Source organism: Penicillium vulpinum (assembly GCF_028829585.1).
Source record: "Penicillium vulpinum strain IBT 29486 chromosome Unknown utg000002l_segment0_segment0, whole genome shotgun sequence".
NCBI lineage: Eukaryota > Fungi > Ascomycota > Eurotiomycetes > Eurotiales > Aspergillaceae > Penicillium > Penicillium vulpinum.
The window spans coordinates 4,752,210-4,770,048 of NW_026643242.1; the positions used below are offsets into that span (position 1 = coordinate 4,752,210).

General features: G+C 46.7%; 8 protein-coding genes across 8 annotated transcripts; 4 read left to right on the forward strand and 4 right to left on the reverse strand.

Annotated features, from left to right (window-relative positions):
- Positions 1-262: 262 nt before the first annotated feature.
- N7479_004809 (ATPase AAA-type core) lies at positions 263-1,445 on the forward strand (the record flags this gene model as incomplete). The annotated part of the gene is made up of 3 exons (XM_057252506.1): positions 263-726; positions 785-930; positions 1,003-1,445. 3 exons carry the CDS (start codon positions 263-265, stop codon positions 1,443-1,445), a joined length of 1,053 nt encoding a protein of 350 aa, XP_057111831.1.
- Positions 1,446-1,814: 369 nt separating this feature from the next.
- Positions 1,815-2,537, reverse strand: N7479_004810 (3'-5' exonuclease; the record flags this gene model as incomplete). Its single annotated transcript, XM_057252507.1, has 1 exon — positions 1,815-2,537. The coding sequence occupies one exon, from the start codon at positions 2,535-2,537 to the stop codon at positions 1,815-1,817; it is 723 nt and encodes a 240-aa protein (XP_057111832.1).
- A 936-nt stretch (positions 2,538-3,473) lies between these two features.
- On the reverse strand, positions 3,474-4,207 carry N7479_004811 (uncharacterized protein; the record flags this gene model as incomplete). The annotated part of the gene is made up of 2 exons (XM_057252508.1): positions 3,474-3,539; positions 3,590-4,207. The coding sequence occupies 2 exons, from the start codon at positions 4,205-4,207 to the stop codon at positions 3,474-3,476; spliced, it is 684 nt and encodes a 227-aa protein (XP_057111833.1).
- Positions 4,208-4,528: 321 nt separating this feature from the next.
- N7479_004812 (uncharacterized protein) lies at positions 4,529-6,183 on the forward strand (the record flags this gene model as incomplete). Its single annotated transcript, XM_057252509.1, has 3 exons — positions 4,529-4,581; positions 4,633-4,674; positions 4,722-6,183. 3 exons carry the CDS (start codon positions 4,529-4,531, stop codon positions 6,181-6,183), a joined length of 1,557 nt encoding a protein of 518 aa, XP_057111834.1.
- Positions 6,184-6,536: 353 nt separating this feature from the next.
- On the forward strand, positions 6,537-8,163 carry N7479_004813 (DUF2417 domain-containing alpha/beta hydrolase; the record flags this gene model as incomplete). The annotated part of the gene is made up of 2 exons (XM_057252510.1): positions 6,537-6,677; positions 6,742-8,163. The coding sequence occupies 2 exons, from the start codon at positions 6,537-6,539 to the stop codon at positions 8,161-8,163; spliced, it is 1,563 nt and encodes a 520-aa protein (XP_057111835.1).
- Positions 8,164-8,864: 701 nt separating this feature from the next.
- Positions 8,865-11,027, reverse strand: npl4 (nuclear protein localization protein 4; the record flags this gene model as incomplete). Its single annotated transcript, XM_057252511.1, has 4 exons — positions 8,865-9,146; positions 9,208-10,666; positions 10,730-10,860; positions 10,935-11,027. 4 exons carry the CDS (start codon positions 11,025-11,027, stop codon positions 8,865-8,867), a joined length of 1,965 nt encoding a protein of 654 aa, XP_057111836.1.
- A 2,323-nt stretch (positions 11,028-13,350) lies between these two features.
- On the reverse strand, positions 13,351-13,679 carry N7479_004815 (uncharacterized protein; the record flags this gene model as incomplete). Its single annotated transcript, XM_057252512.1, has 3 exons — positions 13,351-13,416; positions 13,443-13,617; positions 13,669-13,679. The coding sequence occupies 3 exons, from the start codon at positions 13,677-13,679 to the stop codon at positions 13,351-13,353; spliced, it is 252 nt and encodes an 83-aa protein (XP_057111837.1).
- Positions 13,680-15,923: 2,244 nt separating this feature from the next.
- N7479_004816 (glycosyl hydrolase family 79 C-terminal domain-containing protein) lies at positions 15,924-17,357 on the forward strand (the record flags this gene model as incomplete). The annotated part of the gene is made up of 4 exons (XM_057252513.1): positions 15,924-16,429; positions 16,482-16,534; positions 16,587-16,783; positions 16,842-17,357. Coding segments are annotated over 4 exons (1,272 nt in total), but the record flags the coding sequence as incomplete, so codon positions are not given.
- Positions 17,358-17,839: the final 482 nt, after the last annotated feature.

Consider the following 17,839-nt stretch of genomic DNA (forward strand, 5'->3'; position numbering starts at 1 on the left):
GACCATGATGGGACTGTCGCTGGTGAAAGTTCCCATGTTTTTAAAAATATACCAGAAAATATGCTTTGCCTCCGAAAACCCGGTTACCATCACTGAACTCCCATGCTTTCCTCTCAGATTTGTCCAGGAGCAGGTGGATCTTGAAAATCGACTCATACTTCGCGGTCAAAGGTTCCTCGCACTACAGAACGTAGCTGTTATGTCCTATGATGGACATGCCTAGTTCCTTAAGGAGCCTGACTACAGCTACTTTTATCCTGATATGGCCGAATTTGATGGTGTTTGGATTCCTTATACCGAGCTTGGAAGGGTCATATTGAACCAGAAGACCTTCCAGGAACACCAACATTCAAACGCATGCAGAGTTCAGGACAAGGCCCCGGATCCACTATGCTGTCCACCGTATGGGTATGGATTTTCTTTAAGTCGCAAAGAATGGGGCCTTTTTTTCATCGACTCTATTGAGAACGTCAAATGGAAAGAGAATGCTTGGGATTCGTTGATTATTGGTGATCACGAAAAGCTCGTTCTTCAGTCTTTAGTAACGTCTCACTCATACCCAGAAGACGCACGCGACCAAAGCTTGCAGAAAGGAAAGGGCCTAGTTGTTTTGTTACATGGCTTACCTGGTTCTGGCAAAACGTTAACAGCCGAGACTGCCGCCGCTGAGGGATCAAAAAGGGCGCTCATGATGACCTCTCTGGGAGAGCTTAATAAATCGAACAAGTACGGACAATAATTAAAATATTGCCCAGTCATGGCAGAAAGAGCTAACCTGAAATAGACCTGCGTCTTTTGAATTTCGTCTCAAACTTGTTCTGCGATATGCAACAACCTGGAGTGCGGTTGTCCTAATGGATGAAGCGGATGTTTTCCTCGAGGCTCGAGAGGACCATGGCGACACTTCCCATCGAAATGCTCTTGTAGCTAGTAAGAAACTCACCCGATTCGCCAAAAAGCAAAACTGATACCTTGCGATTTAGTTTTTTTTGAAAGAATTAGAGTACTTCAGCGGCATTGTCTTCCTCACCACTAATCGTATCAAGTCCTTTGACAAAGCGATGAAGTCTCGCATCCATCTCGCACTCGAATATACCCCGCCAGGCCTTGGGACGAGAGAAAGGCTGTGGGTGCAAAATTTGACGTCTATATCAAGTGAAGAGACTTCTGTGGATCTTGATGAGGCCATAAACGCCTTCCTGCTGGTGAAGATGAACGGTAGAGAGATTGCAAATGCAGTCCATACCGCCCGGACAATTGCACGCTTCCAGAAAAGACCACTTGAGATTGAGCATATCGAGATGGTCCTGGACGTCTGGAAAAGATTTGATGAAAGTGTGTCGAAAACCAGGAAGATATCTACTCACACCACTGACAATGGAGTCCACTTGGTAATGCAGCGAACGAATTCGATTCTTGAAGAAGAAGGCACTTTTAATTCCTGAATTGTGTATCTCATTAGCTAGCTTTACTGATGCATATGCATATAACATTGATTAAGCTTTTACATGAAATCCTTTTACGTCTTGAGACTTCTCTGTGATGAAGTTGATGTTTCATTAATTTCATGAGTATCAAGATGTTGAGGGATAGGCCATAAGAAAGGCTAAGCCCACCCCCCCTTTCATTGCCAGTTGTCCTAAAGTCCGTCTTGTGCCGAACCGCCTCTTTATATCTCCCGAAGATCCTCAGATATCTAGCTAGCACTGCTGTAGGTCTTCGTGAACCCCGAAATCGGGCGCCTCAGCCTCCTCGCACTTGGGCGGCTCATCGCTTCGGGCTTTACTAGCCCAGGCTTCCAAATCCAGAGGGTGTCAGTTGCAATGGATTAGTAGACCTCGCGTAGCCACAGTGTCTTCCAGAGCACTATGCCCTCTCCTCTCCCCTTGGATTTCATAGCCAAGTATATCATTTGTCAATGACTTCAGGCTCCAAGTCCGTCGGAACGGCCTTCCCAACGGTCTATAAACTTCATCTGCCGACATAATCGCGGTATCGACAATAGTTGGGTGTAAGATTCCGAGCACATTAAGATCGTTATGTAGCGCGTGACCAGCAAGAATTGTCTTGCTATCCATATGCTCAAAGAGCATTGAGCGAGCCGCTTTCCATCCTTTAATCGCAACCCTCTTCTTCACCGCGGTCTTCATGTCCGTATACCTAATCCCGCTCCATCGGGTATTCCATTTTTGGACAACTCTCGTTGGGCTCACAAAAGCATTGACGAGAACTTCTCCGGTAAGGATGTCCACCACTGCCAAGTATGCCAGCTCTTTAAGTCCACTCTCCACGCCGACCATCTCACAGTCTAGCGCCAAGGCCTGTCGCTTAGCCTTGGTTGCATCTGGCACTGGACTGGAGAGGAACTCATTGCATGCGATGATACCCCCAGCGGGGCGACGAGAGCCAATGCAAGTAGAGATCGTGGTAAAGTGCTGCCTCCACAATAGCTCATCGGGGTGAACTTTGCTTAAAAGCTGGTCAAAGAGCTGCTCCTGCTCAGCTACTGAGAGATTGGGATTGATATCGCCCGTCATTGTCTGTGATGGTAAGGCTGATGATGTCGGGGTTGACGAGTTTCAATGAGATTGGATAGAAAGAAAGAAATATCTGAGGCAGTGAAGTAGATAAATAGTAAACAAAGTGAGATGTACCAGCCAAACAGATATTCATCTAGGAATGGCGGTTGATAGATGACAAACAAACATCGTAGCCGCCGGGCGTGTTATAATATAATTAGGACCCTTTTCTCATCACGTTTCAGGTAAGCCTATTCACCTATATATGTACATCCATAGGCCGGCAATGCTTTGCAATCCCTCGGTGTAGTCATTTTGCATTTATTTGTAGCAAGACGAGTGTATTTGGAACAAATGCTATTGGCCATACCATATGGTGACGACATTTATGTATATAAGGGGCTAGATGACTAGCATGAGCTATCTGCAAGACCTTGCTGTAGCCAACGATATAGAAAAATCACGTTGAAAGCAATGGCATTCCTCTAAGAAGAGTATAGACCAAAGAATGTGTGCCTAGTGGATGATGGCACTTGAAGAAACTGCGATTATACCTAGACAGCTGATGACCGAGGGAGGTGGTGCAGTTGCTTTCTGTGTTGTGAGGAAAAAGGCGACTGCTTATACTCTCGGATTGACTTGAAACAAAAAATTCCCTCAGTGATATCCGTGAATTATGTGGATAGATAATCACATAAAATACCAGAGGTAGTTTGAATGGCTTTCTTTTTTCTCCATCTCAAAATTAAGCCCCCATCTCAGTCAAGTAAAAGATGCAATTCATGAGAGAAGAAGAATGACCAGATACAACTGGTAGAGGGGCTAGTTATATAGATCTGACATTTGAGAGTTGACAAAGAGACAATTGTTGTACAACATTTTGTATCCCGCATTGCATAAAAGATGTGGATTGAAGCCAGTCCAATTGCAATATCTAACAGTCATTTTATTCACTTAGAACCGGGGAGGAGGTGCAGTACTGAATCTCGTATCTGCCATGTACACGGCAATTAGTGCAGCCTGAATAGGGTAGTTAGCTTTTGTTTACCAACCAAAATGTATTCACTCACTAGCGACAAGTCAAATCCCTCAGCCACCAGAATCTCAAGCACTTGTCGCGGCATCAAGGACACGTCGCCTTGAGATGTCGCTTTGGGTAGTGTTTTGTTCATTGTCATGCTCTCACGAACGTCAACCACTTTCTGGCCCCCAATAGTGGCCGAGAATCCTTGCCATGCGAAAGAACCCGTCTCTCGCACTTCGACCGTCGCCATTCTGTCGCTCTCGCTTTTGGAGTCCGGCTCCATTGAGTTGCGGAATGTGAGTCTGTAGACTTTTTTCATGTCGACCCTGAAATCCACAAGCTCTTCGTCTTCCTTGCCGGGTAATCGCACCCGCAGTGGTCTTTTCCATGCTAGGATAGAGGCACGAGACTGGAACATCGGGAGTCCCGAGGAGTCGCGAAATTCGCGAGCTGGGGTGTCACCATATTTATGGCCAGTGACTGTGAAAACCGTTGAGTCGTCCCAATATCTCTTGATGGTATATTCATTGGGCGATCGGTGGTCATATTTGGGTTTCAGGTAGAGGAGAGTTTCTTCTTCAGCGATATGTTCTTGTCGGATTCCGACAGGCTGGGAAAGTGTTTTGACAGCCTTATATACGGGCGTATTATAGTCAAAATTCATGGTGGGGGGGTTGGAAGATGAAAATAGTGCAGGTCGCGACATTTCAATTTGATGGAGAAGGGATCGACATGGCCCCCGTTGCCGCCCGATACATCTGTCTGGCGATCGTGATCAATGCAATCCATGCTTTGACAGGGCAGGAAACCACTGAGGGGGAAATACCTGTAGAAGCGACGAAGATTGGAAGGTCAAATGTCGTTGACCCCTCATCTGGGCATTTACCCCCCTCGAAGATAAGCCAGATAAGCGCAATCTATAAAAGCATCACTGCCCCTGATTCTGTGAGGGGTCCTTTTACGTACCTGAATATTTTCTCTCAAAATGGAATATCGCTTGTGGTTGGCTGGCAAAGAGCAAGATGGGAATGCGGACCTGTAGGTAACGGCTATCTTGACATTGTCGAACCACCATTGACCCTTCTACAGCATTCCCATCGAAGATCCAGCGACTGGAGAGATCTTCGCGCAGTAAGCTGATTGTCACAAGCTTTTTATGTTAGTCTAACCATTGACAGGTGCCATGCAGCCTCGCCAGACGATGTCGAGACCGCCATCTCCGCCGCCCACGCAGCATACAAGTCCGGCGTATGGTCGCGTGCGAGTCGCCATCACCGTGCCGACGTGCTAGACAAATGTGCAGCGCTTCTCTCCGATGCCCTTCCACTACTCATCTCCACAGAATCAAAACAGACGGGTCGAGTGATTCGGGAAATGAAGGCCCAGGTCCCATCTTTGACAAGATGGCTCAAATACTATGCTTCACTACTAAGAGTGGAGGAGCGATCTGTCCTCCCAACGATGGGTAAACTGCATAACTTTGTCGACCGAGTGCCTCTCGGAGTAGTCGTTCAGATCACCCCGTTCAATCACCCACTGTTGATCGCCGTGAAGAAGCTTGCCCCAGCCCTTGCCGCTGGAAACAGTGTTATAATTAAGCCTAGCGAGCTAACTCCATTGACAACTCTGTTGCTGGGCAAAATTCTACGCGAGGCGGGAATTCCCGATGGCGTGTTCAGCGTCTTACCTGGTTATGGGGCTATCACCGGCAAAGCACTGGTTGAACATCCCCTAGTAAAAAAGGTGGATGTGACTGGTGGCACCCAGGCTGGCAGGGCAATTGGAAAGATTGTTGGAGGAAATCTAGCAAAATATACTGCCGAGTTGGGTGGAAAGGCACCCTTGATCGTGTTTGAGAAGGCCAACATCGACACGGCAGTCAACGGAATCGTCTTTGGAAGCTTCATCGCAAGTGGACAGACATGTGTGGCTAGTACCAGGATTATAGTGCAAAGGACGATCATCGACGAGCTACTGAGCAAGCTCAGGGCCAAGATGGAGAGCATTACACGCCGAATTGGGGCTCCAAGCAACCCGGAATCAACAATGGGGCCACTTATCTCCGAGAAGCAGTTGCGAAATGTGGAGCGCCTAGTCAACAGTGCCATGGACGGAGGAAATGCGATCGCCATCATTGGTGGAAAGCGGATGGTTTCGCAAAGCCCGCTTGACGGATTCAACCTCGAGAAGGGATACTTCTACGAACCAACTCTACTTCAATCCAGCGACGGAAGTAAAAGCAACAGTATTTTGAAGACGTCTATCTGGTGCGAGGAGGCATTCGGCCCTGTTATTGTGGTTGCTGGTTTCGATACCGAGGAAGAAGCAATCGCATTGGCAAATGACAGCGAGTTTGGGTTGGGAGCCGGTATCTGGACGCTTGATCTTCCCCAGGCTTTCCGAGTGTCGGAGCAGATCGATGCAGGGATTACTTGGGTAAATACCCATCACCGAAATGACCCTAGCAGTCCATGGGGAGGTTCAAAGTCTGCGAGTGGAGTTGGAAGCGAGAATGGGATTGAGGCTTATAATGCCTACACAACATCGAAAAGCACAATCATAAACTATGCTTCTCCTGATGAGTCCTTGGCTGCGGATGACTGGTTTGGGGATGGCTCCGGCAATGTTAGATATGGTTGAATACTTTGAAACAATCATGTGTCACTTGGAAGTTATGTACATATGTCCACCACTAGTTACCCATCTCTAAAGCCGTATCTCATTTTAGTCTTTTTTCTTGTGTAATTTTCAAGGTAATGCTTTGATATCATTCGTATCTTCTAGCGACGAAGCAAAAAAAAATAATACAGAAAAGTAGTAAATGACGGTGCGACTTGAATATCCAAGATATAGATCTGCAAGTAAAATGCATGATGTCATACCCATCAACCCCCAGGTTGCGCCTTGATTTTTTGAAACATAAAACATTGCTCATTCCTATCTTTGAATTTATATGAAACCTGCTAAATCAAAGATCGACATTAATCTTCACGATGTCACTCCGGGGTCGCAATACCGACCCTAGGTCTACGGGACCACCCCACACTCAAGATCAGCATGAGGAACCCACCGAGCGTTCAAGACTGCTTGGTGCAGAAAATAATCATGGCTTCCTCGACCCAGACGATCCCGCAGTGAGTCAAACACACAAAACATACTAAATAGCACAAGACAAGATATAGCTAACGATAGAATTAGGTATCGCCATACAATCTATGGAGCGTGCGCGCGTTGCGCGGCGTCTCGGTCATCGCATTTGGAATCAGCTTCATATGGTGGATATTCCTGCTGGTCTCCATATTTGTCAATCCACCGATGATCCACTCGCGGGGGTCAGGGTTCTTCGCCTTTTCATATACCACCTTGGCGACAGGATACCTCGTTGTTGGACTCTTGTTCTTCGCAGTACCATCAAAGCCCATGACCATATGGGCCATTACGCTTGCCGTTCTTCTTGTATTGGACATGTGTATTATCCTCGCTGTCCCGCGGATCCGTCTTGAAGAGGGCTGGGTGGGTATTGCTTCTGTTGTCTGGGTAGCTCTGATATCCATCTACCATGCCATCCAGAATCAAGCGGTTGCTTGGGGCAAGCGGGAGGAAGAAGAGCGACTTACTGGTCGAGAAGAGACTCGACGCTCCCTGCTGGAGTGGAGTGCTGTTCTCACGGAAACGATTCTAATGGCTGCCATGGGGGTCGCCACCATCCTGTTCACGGCGACTCTGATCTTGCGTGCTTTCGATGCTGGGCTCGAAGCTCCAGGTAAGCGGTACTCGGTGCATGGCAATACCTATCAAGTTCATCTCGCTTGTGTCGGGAACAAAACTGCAGACGGAAATGCACCAACGATCCTTCTGGAGGGTGGCGATGGGCCAGTCGAGCATACACTGCAACCCTTCATCGACGATGTATACGGCCGTGGCGGTATTGACAGATATTGTTATTGGGACCGACCAGGATTCGGATGGTCTGACAACGCACCCTCGCCCCATTCTGCGGGCATGTCAGCGGATGCCCTAGCAGAGGCATTGGCCTTTGCAGGCGAAACTGGTCCATGGATACTCGTTTCAGCTGGAGTTGGAAGTCTTCATTCGAGACTTTTTGCCAGTCGCAATCTTCTTGAAGTTCGCGGCATCTTTATGATCGACCCCCTGCACGAGGCATACTTGAGAGACCTTGGCCGTCCCGGCCGTGGGTTCTTGCTCTGGCTTCGTGGTATCATTTCTCCACTGGGGCTGGATCGGCTTGCGGGCGCCCTTTTACGCGGCCGTTCTCGCGAGGACCGCGTTATCGGCCGCTCGGCTTATCAGACTGGTAAATATATCAAGGCAAAGCTGCAGGAAAACCTCGTGGCTGTTACTATGACTTCCGCCGAGATCAAATCTGCTCGACATGTCCAGATGGGTCATGCTCCTGTTGTCGTTGTGAGCTCTGGGCAAGAGGTTCGAAAGAATCCTCAGTGGGAAGAGCGACAGGAGGATCTTTCTCATATCACAGACAACCTCTTGTCCTGGGATATTGCTGAGGATGCTCCACATGAAGTATGGAGTACTGGACAGGGACGGGAGTTATTGGAAAGACATTTGAAGGAGCTTGTCCAAGAAAGTCAGGCACATTAGCAACGAGGGTGACCATCACCGTTGACTTGTGTTATTATCTGGGAGTTTTGCATCTTTACTCGGGCGTTTATGGGCAGTGCAATATTGGGAAGGGCAAGGAAATTGTTGTAATTGTGTACTATGAGAAACATACCCGTGAAGTTAATGAGGAAAAATGCTGTCGTTCACGTGCTATGAGAGATTCACGCCTGACGTCACTCTACTACACTTACGGAGTAGTTATATGTACGCTCATTACTTAGTAGCATCCATCTGTAGCATTTATCTGCGCACATTAATCCAATCTTCTGTCTCATATCTCTGTTATTCAAAAAGCATGGTGAACAGGCCAAGCCCCTGAGACGAGACCTCGGCAGCATCAGTGAATTATCTACTTCATAATTACAGCAAAATCTAGGACTGTGAGACGCGTGAGACGCGAACTGGATTTCGAGTGATATATTCATCGAAAATGCAGTGATACCGGGCAGAGTATTAACCTGCTATAACTAGCCGATGGTCCCAAGGCCCTTCCAACTTCCATTCCCGCATCATCAAATCTCCATTTCGGTTCCGGGAATCGACAATGTCTCGGGGGAAAAGGGGCGATGAACAGTCACTAATGCCCCCCTCGTATCCTTTAGGGCAACATGTTGGGAAACCCGGGGCGAAGGGTCCAGGGGGTGTGCGATGAAAATCGAGCGGTGTAAAGACGAAACCCGTCACTCTAAACTAGCTCCCTTAAACCTCTTAGCAAGCTGGTCACTCTCAGGACTTGGAGATATGGACCGGGGTAGGGTGGAGGGTGAGGGGTTGCGACGTTTTCGGGCTTGGGAATCCGGGCGAGAAGGCTCGGCCGGTGTGGGCCAGGGGCGCTTGGGGGGGCGCTCACCACTCTCTTGAAGAATTGTCATCAATGTGGCCCATCCTGGGGTATTCACAAGCTGCATGCCCTCGACGGGGGACTTCGTTCTGGCGACGCGGCAGAGAAGGGATTCCTCATCCTGCTCGATAATGTGAGTTAGCGCCACGTACACTTAAAAGATGCAATATTAGAACACCGACCTTGCTAAATGTGCCGACTCCATGCAAGAAGCACAGGATGTGGAAATCAGAAACTCCTTGGATAGCTTTATCGGGATCACCATGGGACATAAGTTTCTGCGCAACGTGTCGAAGCTCTTGGCTCTCGCCGACGACTTCACGGTTCTCAATGGGGAATCGACTGTCGGTGAATAACGGGGATGACTCGGTTGGGAATCCGTGGGTGAGGGTGACTAGTAGGAAATCGACTGGGAAACTCGGTTCGGCGCTCTCCTGTACACTTGCACCGTATTCATTAATTCGGCGATAGAAGACTTCGGGGATGTATCGTGTCCTGCTTCCGGCATCTTCGTCATACTCTGATTGCACCAACATCACGCTCGGGTCCGCCGAGGGTTCGATGATTTCTCCTCGAACCATCTCAACTGCGGACACAGATGCTTGGTACGAGCTGATAGAGATCGCACCTTTCTCGTCTCCGCTAAGCACACACGTTACGAAATCTGAGCCGAACTGTCCTGTCCGGCTCCATTTCGTTGACTTGGGGTTTTGTGCCTGGAGTCGTGCAGCGAAGGCAATTTCGAGTGAAGACAAGAAGTACGAGTCGATGTGCCGCTTGCAAACCACCGAGCCATCCCCGCGGCCGCCATCAATCAAGTCAGTAAAGATGACACCAACCTTCTGCAATCCACAGAGACGGGCTACTTCGTCCACTTCCTTTTCGTTGTGCCAGTCATGAAGGGTTACACCATCGACTTCACCCGTTTGCGGGGGTTCGTAGATTGCCTCCACGACAGCCTTTACACCTAGTGGTACTTCGGTGTATTCCTCATATGTTCCATACAAGAATCCCAGTCGCTGAGCACCTGACTTTCGCCAGAAGTCAAGGAGGGAATTGATTAGATCGGGGGACGAGAACTCCACATGGTCTACCATGCGGAATTCCTGGGGTTGCAGACTGATTGCGCTTGGTTGACATTTGGTGCAAATGCCCTCTGGCCAAGGCGCATGCCCCGATGGGCAGTCACTTCGCACTCGGTAATATGGTTCGTTAAGCGGAGGCATGAACGAGGTTCCCATTTCGGGCTTGTTGGTCGCGGCATTGATTTTCCGTAGGTATGAGTGGAAAGAAAGATGTTTAATCTTCTTCTCTTTCATGTTGTTCGCATCGTAAGGCTCGAGTGGCATGCAGTAATCACACATTCCTCGGGGACCATGTCTGCACATCTTGTAGTCCATACCACGCTTGATTTTTCCGTCTTTCTTGTCAAGCAAATTGTCCAGCGGTGACTGCTGCACCAGGTCCCACGGGTTCTTCATTGGTGCGGGGGCACTTGGCAGTGCACGAATCGGGACTGTCTGTTGTTTCGGGATTGACGCTCCATTGAGTCGGTGTTCTGAAGTAGTAGGTATGTTGCCGTTCGAGAGTCCATTCTGTTGCGCCTGTTCCCGATATCCAATAAAGAGCTTATCGCCATGCCTTCAAGTCAGCGGCGCGTGAGTAATTCATTATGTAGAGGCCATCACAAAATTTGACGCTTACTTGAGGCCAACTTTTTGAAGCGAAACCCCTTGGAGACCTTCTAGTAGTCTCTCCTCGCCACCTGTGCCGATCGGTTTATTTGAGAGGGTGATGGACGAAGGTTCGACATCTAACGGGAGGTGTTCTAGAATCTAATACCAGTTGTCAGATTACCTTGTGACTCTCATTCTGCCACCTTTCTCTTCTGGTCAAGGGCGACACATACCTTTTTTTGTAGTGATGGGAAGAGTTCCTGCGGGCTGACTGTGAGTCGAAATTGGCCGTTCCGACTCTCGAATCGCAGAAGAATGGAGGCCATCTTGGCCCTGAGGAAAGTCTAGAGCACTATTGAAGAGAAAAAGTGAGAGTCAGTGGCTTCACTTTCTGGGAAATATAAGTGGAAGAAGAAGACACATGCAAGTGAGAATGAGCAGCTTGTCCCGAAGCTTCCCTGGTCACGTCACAGTTGGCGGGCGGTATGGTACCTCGCTGACAAAACGATTTGCGGGTGACTGTGGAGTTTTCGGTGAGGCGCCGGTAAAGCTGTAAAGTTGTTACCACGGATACAGAGCCACACGCATCAATGTAGTACTACAAAATATATATATCACTACACATGCAAGACCCTAAGCTCGCAGGTTCTGCGTAGTGATAAGTTATGAATAATTACACAAAATATCTATTAGCTATTAATCTTTGGGACTGTCCTATTAAGTAGTGAGCTTGAGCGAACAAATATTGTTTAATGCAGAGGAAAATTGGCTAGTTAGTGATACCACATGCACATTTGTCACCTGCGTAGCTTTGTTCTGTTTTCTTTTGGAAGCGTTTTTATTTTGTAACTTCTAGATGTTAAAAAATTTCTGATTTATTATGTACCTATCCTCGCTCACTTAAATATGTAATCAATAGAAATAACCGAGATCGCTAGCTAATTCTTATCGATGCTTGTCGGCCTTAAGCTCGCATATGAGCAGAAAGTGACCATAGAGAGTATCTGAAAGTACAGGGAGCGATGTTAGAAAATGCGACGTTCTTGCTTGGAGACTTGGTCAGAGACAAAGAGAAACACAAAATGTTTGCCTGACTTGAGCGTACTTGAGGAAAGAAAACAGTCACGAACACACAACGGGTTGCTTTATGATCATCTTCGCCGTAAGCGTGAGGACGGATTTGACAGCCAATAGACAGACTTGTAAATTAACGTGATTTTGTTATTGTAAAATTTTTGGATTCTTGCTTCTGCATATGGAATACAGAGTCTGCTATCATGCTGAGTGAAGTATCTGTCCCTGTTGTATTCCATTATTTGCATGCATACTACAAGAGTAGCGGGCCGCATAAGCGGCCCTCTCATATCCTTTTTGGAAGACTTCAAGTCTTTTTCAAAGTCTTTTTTGAAGTCTTGTCAGATGTACTTTTCTCATAGTTATTTGCCCCTTGTGATAATTAGCTGCAAGATATGCAAACCGGCCTCTCCATTTATAACGACCGATTTTTTACATGCTGTTAGTAAAGACCAAAGGGGGTGTGATTCTATCAATCCCCTAAAGACATAATGTTAATATTGGTCATACGGAGATAGCAGTTCGTTGCTAATGCAAAATACCTCCGATAGTTACTAGGTGCAGTGGATTGATCCTAGCCTTTCACAACTTGGGTTTCCCACCATTTTAACCATCAAGATCCATAGGCCACTTCTCTCTGTTGACCTTGCCGTACCCAACAAAGACACAGGCAAAGAAAGCCATCATCTGAAGTCACAGTTTGGACTTGATTTTATTACTATTACAGGTAATGGGTTGCATGACGATTTTGTAATTAGTGATAGCAATAACTGCAAGACCTATAAAAATTCAAAATCTAGTCCCTATGCAGAGAGATATATAAATAGTCATATATGAGGGACTACCTAGGTCACTGTACGTAACATATTTCCTCTGCCGAGTGAGGCTTTCCTATGATACCTATTATCAACCTGCGAAAAAATTGTGTGCAGGTACAAAATGTCTTTACAGTCGAGCCTACATTGTGAGTCGGTCAATTTTTTGATATAAAGATAGTAATCAAACATGATTCTCCAAAAGGTTCTCGGATTATTTTTTTAGTGTGTGGCTTTTGAGTTGGTCATAATTCCATCTCTCGATATTCAAGCTCCTCGCGACAGATTTTGTTACTGCGCATCTTGGAGTTTGGGTAGGGGTATTGGCGATCAGCTCCATACGGCATATGAATCCTGACTCTATATAATGTCGCCTAGCTACGCCCATTTCCAATATCTTCTAATAGTGTAACCGTGGCCTTTCTCTCATCTTCCCCGTTGAAACAACACCCGGCTATAGTCAAGGGAGATTAGTAACATAATAAATAAAGCCTCGGTTTCGAGGTAGTATACCATAATAGATGGGCTGAACATGATTGACACGGCAACTTCCATCCGGTCTACTTCGGGCAATGCCACATATTTGGCGTGCGTGGTAGAGTAGTTTTGCCTGTGTGCTGATTAGGTCATGCTGGAGGTGTGACGCGCACCTTCACACTGACCTCTATCTTACGGAAAGCAAACAAGCAATTGGAGTCCCGCGAAGAACTGGGGATCAAGAAGAGTATTTGAGCAAGGTGGAACATTTGCCAGGAGGAGGCTATGCGTCGTCAGCAATACTTTCACTGGCCACGAACCGAAAACTGACCACAAACGCTCCTTCAAACTAAATTGTGTGAAATACATTAATACCTTATCCCCCTCGTCGAGTACTGAGACAGGATCCATGAAACCCTTATCCTTTACAGAGCTGTTCCAGTATTCGAGCAGGTCATGAAGCTTATGCCACTCTTCAATCCTTGTGGTGAGAGTGTATGTTTCTGAGGAAGCCATGAAATCCACCACTTTGGCAAGAATGGTGAGAACTCTGTTCATCAGAATATGTGTTGTCAACGTATAAAGCGAAGAGGAGACTTACTGGTTGTTCATGTATGGTCGATGATGGCCCTAGCCTGACCATGCCATTGAGATTTTCCTGAATCCCATGCGCGGATGTGACTTAACCAAAGTATTATATAGTTAGGTCTCCAAGACTTTGACCTTCCCCGAAGTGATGTACAGAGCCACGCCTGGAATCATATCAAATTTTCCAGAACTTTTTTCAAGAAATGTTGGTTTCCCTTCCATTTGACCTTGATCGTCGATTTTCGAAATCGAGACTGAACTATTTTGCCAGTAGACTCTTTGTGGTCTTTCTGCATACGCTATGTAGATCACTTTGTTGTCATTGGGGCCGAAGAAACTTGAGTCTTTATCTAAAGCTTCTATTTTGAAAGATTGGGTCTCCTTAGAGTGTCTTAGTAAGAGTCTAAACCAGGCGATAGCGACTCACCATCGGAAGATGAGGTACACGGAACTTGACCAGTTGTGGTACTGTCAGGGATATATCGTGATCTTAATGCCAGAATGATGAAAATTCCTTTTTGCCGAAATGGGGGTTTTGAAGGTATGAAAATCCTGGTGGTAGAGTTTGGTGTTGGGTTAAGAATCCACGATGAATTCCCATGTGACTACGCGTTTTGGGTAGCACCTGGGCAGCTTCGGGCGGTAGCCTCGCGCGGGTCTCTGTCATGTGTACGAAGACTTATAGGACTCAGGGTTCAAACCCTCTTTTGGGATGATTTGATGCCTGAATGCCTGACTTTTTTTAGGTATTGCAGAAGCTCGTAGTAATCATAGTATGTAGGTAGTACCCAAGGTTATTCTCTTGTGGGTTACAAGTGTCAAAAAATGAAGCTTTTCATCTCCATGCAAATGGACGTATCTCCATATTTCTGGACGATTCCATTGTTCACTCTTGCAAATCTTCCAAAAATATCCAGAGACGTCCATTTGTATAGAGATGAAAAGCTTCATTTTGGACACTTGCAGATCGTCCAAAAATATGGAGATACGTCCATTTGCATGGAGATGAAAAGCTTCATTTTTTGACAGCTGTGGTATTAATAAATTTAGTAAATTTACCATACACTGTATAGAGCGGTGTAAAAAGCGGTGCTAGATAAGGCACTCAGGCATCAATTCCCACCCCCAAAAGGGGGTTTGAAACCTGAGTCCTTTAAGTCTTCGTAGGGGCTGGAAAGAGACAGACCCAGAATACCGACGGTTGCTTAAACTTATAAGCAGTCTTGAGGAGAAATACTTGAAACTTGGATTTGTTCACTCTAGGAGGGATCAGTGTTTCCTTTATATACTTTGGCTCTCAGCATTAGCAGTCTCCAGCTCTCGCGAATAGGTACCAGCACTTAAGCTCCTAGGATCTATATTATCTCGCCAATCACAATATAGTAGCACAAAAGGTCCGAGAGTTCCTAGGAAGTCCTCATCCAGTAGGCATGATTGATAGGTCTGGAATATTTTTACGGATGTCCACCGCTAGAGCTGAAGTCGTATTCATAGGAGCAAGCGGCAAGCAGCAAGGGCGATAATCCGTTGTTGTTATTCAAGCGAGAAAAAAATCCGATCAAAACAATAAACCGAATTTACAAACTATCCAATTGGGGTTTTCTGAGATATTCCTTGACATTGTAGTACCAAAAATTGAGGGTTGGATATACTCCGCAACTATATAGAGATGGTATCGTAGACACAAGGCTCGGCGGGTTGCAGAATAGTAAACCCAATAAATGTGGCCCCACTATCAATAGGGAAATGGGCAGGAAAAGAAGGGTGGTTCGAAGATTTCTTTGGTACGCTTCCTTTCGGGGTCTGGCTGTTCATGACCGAAAAGTTGGCGGAGGAGATGGAAAAACTCGAAAGGATAGTCCAGAGAAGATTAATGATCCTGCCGAGGTATGTAGCCCTGGAGGCAGACCCTACTACGCCATGACGTCCTACCATCGTTCGTCTGAACGCAAGTGGGCCGGCTTTACAGGCCTCGCAAGTGCCGAAAGTGAACGGGTTCTTCGTGCGGGAGGCGCAGTCCACACAGCATGGTTATTAATTGGTAACCTATCAGGGTGAAATGGACGTGCCAAGTTCTTCCTTCCTTTACAATTACGTGTGCCCAGTAGGTCGGAGAAAGGTCGGAGAGGTCGGGATTCGAGGCTCCATGAAAATTCCGCTAATTCAACAGTGTTTTAGACCTCGGAACTTCGGGAATTTCAATCTTGTTTTAGGTTTTATGGCTTCAAGTATTTGAGGGGTGCATGACCTTCGTTCAACTTTCAAAGGCCGATTTACGACCAACCACAACGGGTTACTTATGGTCCCGGATATTTTGAGTCATATCAAACTTTAGGCAACATCCAATATATTCATGGCTTGAATATGAATGAGTCTAATATCACCCATCTTGAGGCTTCAACTGCTCTAGCGTGCAAGACAATTGGTCCCAATTTGCATCTCCTTGAACTGGGCAATGAGTTCAATATCTCTCCTATCATGTACAGATCTACCAACTACACAATGCAGGATTATGTCAATGAATGGAATACCAAAACTGCTTCTGTCAGGGATGCAGTTCACAAGGCTTGTGGTGGCTCCTTCCCGGGGCTCATGGCGCCCAGCTTCATATTGCTTGACGGTCTTGACATTGATCCTCTTATGGATCTATTCCCAGACGAGATCACAAAGGGTCCTATGCTTGACTTTGTTGATCCTCACACGACCGCAGAGACGCTCTTCGATATTGATGCATACGACAAGAACGGCCTGATCAAGGAACTCGGTTTCCATCAGTAAGCCTTTGCTCTTCCATGATTGCGATTTCAAAGTACTAATCTTCAAAAGTTACATGGGTCTGAATATGCCCATGGTACCGGAATTTGCTGGTGATCTACAAGGTAAGCTGATTTACTTCTTCGGCCGATTGACCAGCGCTAATGACAATAATAGAGGTTCTCATGAACCACACGAACGTTGTTGAGGCCCTCAAAACGCATGTTCAACGTGCCCAGAACCTCTCACACCTTGGTCATCCATATACCCTTTCAGAAACCAACTCAATCGGCGTCCAAGGACTCAATGGACAATCAGACGTGTTCGGTTCCGCATTGTGGGTGGTCGACTTCTCCCTCTGGGCTGCAGAAAATGTACGCATATATTTCCCATTTCCCATATATACCAAGAATTCTAACACGAAGAACGCAGAACATCGCGCGTCTCCACTTCCACCAAGGCCTTGATTACCGCTACGGCGCATGGCAACCCACCCAAGGAAGGCACCAGGGCCCAACCACCAGAGCACCATATTATGGTCACATCATGGTTGCCTCTGCTATTGGTTCCTCGAACGACACTCGGATCGCAAATATCCCCCTGAAGAGCGATACCGAGTCTGCATATGCAATCTACAACGGGGACAAGCCGGCAAAGCTTGTTGTACTTAACCTCCAGGCCTTTAATCACACAGGAAACCCTCGTCCAGGTAAAACCTACAGCTTCCAAGTGCCGAGTGAGGTTACTGGAGCTAAGGTTGAGCGGCTCACTGCCCCAGGGAGCGATTCCTTAGATGACATCACTTTCGCAGGCGTTTCGTACGACTATGATCTGCAGGAAGGAAATCCAGTCATCATCAATGCGCAGGATGAAAGGGCTGATTTCCAGGATGGCGTTGTCACTGTCAATGTGCCGGACTCGTCTGCTGTTCTCTTGACATTGAATTGAGAGTGAGAATTGGGCTTTTTGTCAAATGTACTATATCATAAGATCCCTATATAAGGATATCCTGCGTGTATACCTAGCTCAGCATATAGACAATTCTACTGTCCAAGGGTGCTAATCCGATGTGCGCCTCAATTTCTTACTGGGGATGAACAGGCATCTGAGGATTAGCTCTTAAATCTTGCAGTACCCGGCTATAAACTTGTAAAAAACATATTTACTGGTACTCGTAGGCAAATTTAGCCCTATTCATACGATAAGTATTCTTTCCAAGAGCAGCATCTCATGTTGAGTCTTTGCAACTGACTAGGTAACCACTGTATTGGTCGCTAGGGACAGGCCTGTGCACCTAAATCTGGGAAATTATACATACAATAATAAATTTGTACAGAGATAGGGTAGAGCTAAGCGTTTTCAAAAGCCGACACAGGGGTAAAGGAGCAGAGTGTCGATTCTATATCCGCCAGACAGAATGAGTATGCAGT